Here is a 6712-nt window from a genome sequence, read left to right as displayed (position 1 = left end):
TAGGTTGTCATGGAACTTTTTTCAATCTAATAATGTGTCTGTATTCCAGCTCACAGATCTAAGTAAGGTGGGACCTTGGGAGGTGACCTTAAACAAATATGCCATTAAAATAGATACATGGTCTCCCCCATACAATACCACTGGATATGCAATTGCAAATATAACGTTGTTAACCAAAGCCATCAAATTAGGACCACTCTGTGGTGTAATGTACTACGCCAATGGCAACGTTGGCATAAACATCACCAAAAGTCTAGGTGTCGTAACCTTAAATCCCATAGGTTCAACTAGTGACAGCTACCATTGTAGTGAGATCAGTGGCCCCTGCAAAGTCTCAGTTGAGGATAAAGTGGAGCCCAGTTATAGCGTCCGCTTGCAACAGGATATGTTAACTTTCCAATTCCATTTTACATTTGTGGAAATGCAAAATTACATTCTAACTACACATGTGTACATGAACAGCACAGTGTTAGATTCTGCAGTCTTGTGCAAGATAATTGTATTCAGGATCAAGAAACCTGAGCACCCTTCTGCCATACTGACCAAAAAGGGAGCACATTTATCCATCTCTGTCAGTGTACAGATAAATTGCTCGTCTGCGCAGGGGGCAAGCGTGTTGTGGAGAATTTATAGAGTGTCCTCGGCATCTGACACACCCATGTGGGATAACTATTTGACTTTGCCGAAAGTATCAGCAATGAATCATAGTAATATTGAAATCCCAAGATGGACTTTGCATTACGGCTTTTATGTCTTTAAGGTGTCCGTTAACATTTCTACTGGTGACCATGATGATTCCTTCCGTGCCAATACAGATTCTGTTGTTGTGCAGGTACTAGAGAGCGATTTGATAGCGGTCATTTCAGGAGGATCTTTTAGGACTGTTGGATTCAGTGAAACGTGGACTCTTGACGGACGTTTTTCTTATGACCCCGATTCATCAGATCCATTCACTGGTCTGTCTTTTCTGTGGTACTGTTCAAAAATTGAACTGGATTTGGAACGTATGATGTTAAGTGCAAAAGCAAATTGCCATCCAAATCAACAAAGCTTGTTTTGGGTAGACCCCGATAATGTAACTCAGTCTGTGGAACCAGAGACCTTGCAGGGTAACAGATATTACTATTTTCGCTTGGTTGTTCACAAAGGAAATAGGACAAGCTATGTAGATCAGACTGTGTTTGTTGCTCCTGGTTCTCCACCTGGTATTAGTGTTACCTGTATAGAAAATTGCCTTAAAGTCTTAATTCCAACAGACCAGTTTTCCTTATCAGCAAAATGCACTGACTGTGTTATAACAAGCCGGCCACAGTACCAATGGTCGCTCTTTAAGCATTCAGAGGAAGTTGTTCTCGACTGGGCATCTCAGACCACTACTGGGAGGTCCATCGCCTACATATCCTTTATTGCGTCAACGTTTGTAGATCTTGCAGATACGTGGTATACTCTGCAACTACAACTAACAACGTGGACAGGTGCAACGTCACTGTATAAATACAGATTTTATGTTAATGCTCCTCCAAAAAGTGGAAATTGTCACATCCAACCATCTGTAGGCATTACTTTGACGACTAAATTCATTATAAGCTGTAGTGGATTCACAGACCAAAATCTACCGCTACAGTATACGTTTAGAGCCGCCTCAAATAATCTTTGCAACATAAGTTCTCTGCAGGAAAACTCCTTGGGTTCAATTATTTTCGAGGGTTATGATGCTACAACTCCACCATTGATGCTTTCAAGTGGAGCTTCAGGAAAATCTTCTGTTTTAAAAATATATATTAAAGTATATGACTCTCTTTCATCGTATACGCAAATAACCCTTAACGTAACGCTCAAGAATTTCCATGAAGGTCAGCCACCAGATACATTCTTTAAGAAGCTTGCCTCACAGGCCCACAGCCCTTTATTGTATTTGTTTCTTGAAATAGGAGATTTTATTCGTTTTGGGCATTTTACGTGCATGATCGCATCCATTCTAAACAGTTTTACATCCAGCGACTTTACTTATGCTTTGGAGGTGGGGAGGTCCGAACTACGAGAAAGTCTGCTGAACATGACATCTGGTGTTTTGGTCACTAACATTATGGCTGTGAATCAAATAATCACTAGCGTCCATGAACTCACGCAAGAAACAAAGGAGTTGAACACAAGATCTCAGCAACTTGCGGTGGCAAAGTTAAAAGAAGTAAGCGACGTCTTGTCCAAATATAGGAAAGACAGAGTTGGATCTGTGGAGAGCGAAACCTTAAGCAGTGGCATTTTATCATCTTTGTCCAATATTATGACGGCATCCCTTGCTAACATTACTTCTGAAGTCCCGTTAAATACAGTTAAAGTTCTGAAGGACACCCTCTCCGTAATGGAGACTGTGACAGACATTGTATCCCAAGGGAAAGTTCCTGGAGAAGCAGAGACTTTTATGGTTACAGACAGTTTTAGCATCAGCTTAACAAAAGAAGAAAAATGGGATCTTGATGCCTCTTTCCGAAAGAAAACTGACTGCCTCACCTGCTTCTATCCAACATATCAGAAGGATCATTCTGGTTTACCTGTGGATGCTGTTGTGACTGCAGCTTTTTACGTCTTCAAAGAGGATCCATTGCCATGGCTGCAAAATGGCAACCATATTGACACAGTGGTAACCGGATTCTATAGTGTGGCCGCCACTGGTAATGGGAGGTGGGAAAATTTAAGTCCCAGAAGTTTTGATATAATTATGGAAAGGAAAAACGTTATCCCTATTTTTGACGTTTGGGTTTCGCAAGATGCTGAAAAAATTACAAGTGGCCTTTTTTGCTTTGAAGTTGACCTAGCACAGAAAACGGAGTGGTTTGTGCAGTTTTTTTACACAAAGCAGATAACGTTTAACATTTCCCTTCACGTTGGGGATAACATTACAGGTAATCCCATTGCAGTTTTCCAGATCCCTATAGGAGAAGTAGTACAGACGAAATTGCGCAATGTACCAGACGCGAATGATTGGAATTCAAAAATGATTCGCCTTCCCGTGGAATCTTTACCTATGTCCACACCTGTACAAAATCTTACAATTGAGCTGACCACTAATTATCTCGTCCCGGAGAAAACAAAACTGTTGGGTGCCTCTATTTATAACATTGCTTGCTTAGATTACGAAGTGGAAGGGACTGAGTGGAACAAAGGGAACTGCAGAGCTGGCCCATTATCGAACAATAACGTTATTCATTGTATCTGTGAGGATTTACCACAGGCTCAAAGAAGAAGCATTCATTTCCTAAAGAAAAGACACACATTCATAGCAGCCTCGGTAATTGTCATGCCTAATCCAATAGATTTAACCAAAATTAGTTTACAATCCTTGCAGTCAAACTTTGTGACGCTTGTAACTGTTATTGTCATATTTATTATTTATTTTGTCTTGGCTTTGTGGGCAAGGAAGAAAGACAAATGTGAGTTGACCAGCAAGCATACTGTCATTCCGTTGCCAGATAATAAGCCTTGGGAAACAGAAATTTACTTTGTCACTCTTTATACCGGAAGTCGTTTTGGGTCTAGAACGACAGCAGGCGTTTTTTTAAAGATGGTGGGCACAGAGAGTATGAGTTGCCGACGTCTTCTTACAGGCCCTGGGCACCAAGTATTCGGACAAAGAGGGATAGATACATTTTTAATGACTACAAGAGACTCATTAGGAGACATATGTTTCATCAGGATATGGCAAAATAATGTGGGCGACTCTCCGGGCTGGTTCTTGAGCCGAGTTAAGATTGAGAACAAGCGGACCAAGCAAGTGTGGTATTTTGTGTGTCAAGAGTGGCTCGATCTTGGCAAAGACAGCGACTTACAACATCAAAACTTTTTTCCTTTAAAATCAGATGCACCGTTAAAGAAAATGCACTATTTTAATATACAACTGGCTTCCAAACACTGGCCCTTATTCTGGTTGGTGCGGCCAGAGCCGCACACGGGGCTCCGGCCGCACAAACCAATCCCCGCCCACCCTACGGATCGCCACGGCCGTCCGTACACGGACGGCTGGCGATCCGCATAAAAATGGTGGAGGCTACGCCTCCACCATGGTGGGAGCTGCCCCCTGCATTCGATGGTCGTCGACCATCGAAGGCAGGTCCGCACGCCGCGGCAGCTCCCGCAAGCTGAGACCACACGGACAATCGTCCGTGTGGTAGCTTGTATGGGGGCTGAAAGCTGACATCCGGCGACGTCAGCTTTCCGCCCCCATGAGTTGCGTCATGGCCTCATTACCATGCATACGCCCCGCGTTTGCATGGGAACGCCCATGAAACGCGGGGCGTACACATAGGGAAATGAGGGCATGATGCCTCTCACGCCCCTATACGCCCCCTTTGCGGCGGACGAAATACGTCTGCGGCGAAGGGGGCTGCACATGCGCAGATTCACCTCTGCGCATGTGCAGAGTAAAAACATCGGCGGTACGGCCGCACGCGGGCCGTACCGATCCGATTAGAATAAGGGCCTCTGTGAGGATCACTTATGGTTTTCTGTTTTCTTAACCGCTGTCCCGGGAGTCTTCAATAGATTTCGGAGACTTTCATGTTGTTTGGTGACCCTTTTGACCGGTTTCATGGTGAACATAATGTTTTTTAATGCGGAAACACCCAAAGATGATGAAACATTGTCCAATTTATTGAGATCAGTTATCATCGGAACTCAAAGCACTATAATTACAGCACCCTTAAATTTTATAGTGGATTTTTGCATGAAGCATACAAAAGATAAAGAACATTCTCAGATGATCACCTTGGAGGAGTATAGCACTTCTAGCCAAATTGGCTCTGAAGATTCTGCCGATAAGGCTGCTGAAATACAAAGCCAAAATTCAGAAAGCATTGACAGAAAATTATTTCATTGCACTTGTGTTCTACCTTGGTGGTGCATTTATGTCAATTTTTTCTTTGTTTTCATATTCTCAAGTGGTTCCGCAGTTGTTATCATCCTATATGGGTTATCTTATGGGTACACGTTGTCAATGATGTGGCTTCTGTCCTGCGCGACATCATTTTTTCAAACAGTTCTTATTATAGATATTGGCAAAATTCTTATTTGGACAGCCATTGGTTCTTTTCGGCCCAAATTTTGCCACGACATCCAGTGGGTGAGCAGCTTTTTAATAGACAAAAGTACAACTGAGGTGCCTGCCGATGCAGATGAGGTCAGAGAATTTCCACAGCAGGACAAATTGTGAGAAATGCACGGTGATGTCGCATGCCCTAATAGAGAGCTCGGACGCTGCCAATGTACCCCGATTTGAGTGTACTGTTAACGGTACAGTGACTGCTGTCTGCACTCCACCAAAAATTATAAAAAATATAAAAAAAAGTTTAAAAAAAAGTAAACATTTTTTTAAAAAGTGCAAGTTAAAAATAAATATATATACATGTTTATACAGGTCGAGTATCCCGTATCCAAAATGCTCGGGACCAAGAGAATTTTGGATAACGGATTATTCCGTATTTCGGAATATTTTAATATTTCAATGATGTATTTTGAAGTATCTTGCATTTATGCTGTATAAACACATCAAACACATGAAATACACACAAATATATTTTATTTGTTCAAAAAACAAGGTTTCAAAACATGAAACAAAATTTGTGTACTATCTCAGATATTGAATTTGAATGCCAAGCAATCATTGTCTTGCACATATATAATGGCAGTTACATATCATTCCCTCAGTAATGTTGTTACAAATGTCCCCAGTGAGTTTTTAGCAAAAAAAAATATTTTTTTTTCACTTTCTGGAATGTATGGTTTTCGGAATAATTCGGATAACGGATATTCGGATACAGGATACTCAACCTGTACAACAAAAATGATAAAAAAAATAAAAAAAGTTAAATAATAAGTAAAAAAAAAAGAGCAAGTTAAAAATAAATATATATATATACGTGTTTATGCAACAAAAAATATTGTTATATTGTTATAAGTATAAAAGTGACTGTCACTACCTGTAGTAGGAAATTCCCCTGTTAGAACCTGCAATTACCTGTTATTTGATCTGTTCAATATTAGCCATATCGGATTATTCTTCTCCGCACCCTCCAGTAAATGACAGTGAATATAACACCTACAGAGAGCTGAGGCAGCCATCTTGTGTGCTCGGCCAATACAGATGAGGATGCAGTAACCAGGTCACTAGTCCAGGCACTCGTGCACATATACACGAGTGCCCCAAAACAGAATCCCATTGTGTATTAGTTTAGGCTGATTTGTTGACCAGCCGAAGTACCCGGCATTGCCCAGGTTTAAATCTACAAGTTAATAAGTTACCAATGAGTTGGATGTCACTGTCATCATTAAGAATAATTACTGATTTGATGCTTTGACCTAATAATAAGTAAAAAATAATAATAATAATAATTACTGAATAGGAAAGAAAAGTGGGGATTAGGGCTAATGGCGCTACCCCCCCAAAAAACGACACTGGGCAGCCACCCCACGGGTGTGTTGGAACAGCTGCTAAGCTGATAATTATTCTTAATGATTACTTTACATGTATTCCGCGTCCGCTCGCCACGCTTCGGGCTCAGTGGCTCGCTGTGCTCGCCACACTATATAAAAATCAACTCCACGCCGACGTGGATAGTGGGGGTATGAAAAGGTTGGAGGACGCATTCCGCCACCCATTGCCACGCTTCGGGGTGGCGTGGATACTGGAGGTGACGCATGCAAAACATCAGATGCAAAA

General features: G+C 41.6%; 1 protein-coding gene across 1 annotated transcript; it reads left to right on the top strand.

Moving 5' to 3' along the window:
- Positions 1–208: 208 nt before the first annotated feature.
- Positions 209–6073, top strand: PKDREJ (polycystin family receptor for egg jelly). Its single transcript, XM_083160684.1, has 2 exons — positions 209–3949; positions 4469–6073. The coding sequence occupies exons 1-2, from the start codon at positions 209–211 to the stop codon at positions 5204–5206; spliced, it is 4479 nt and encodes a 1492-aa protein (XP_083016810.1). The 3' UTR covers positions 5207–6073.
- The last annotated feature ends 639 nt before the right edge of the window (positions 6074–6712 follow it).

Source organism: Crinia signifera, chromosome 9, assembly GCF_055691185.1.
Source record: "Crinia signifera chromosome 9, ASM5569118v1, whole genome shotgun sequence".
NCBI classification, from domain to species: Eukaryota; Metazoa; Chordata; class Amphibia; order Anura; family Myobatrachidae; genus Crinia; species Crinia signifera.
Note: the sequence above shows the minus strand (reverse complement) of the source record. Positions and strands in the feature narration are given on the sequence as shown.

Excerpts from the sequence above, each read along its gene's own strand:
- PKDREJ (XM_083160684.1), top strand. The coding sequence starts at position 209 with ATGTACTACGCCAATGGCAACGTTGGCATAAACATCACCAAAAGTCTA. Across the intron at positions 3,950-4,468 it reads TGCGGCCAGAGCCGCACACG|AATAAGGGCCTCTGTGAGGA; the intron begins GGGCTCCGGCCG and ends CGATCCGATTAG.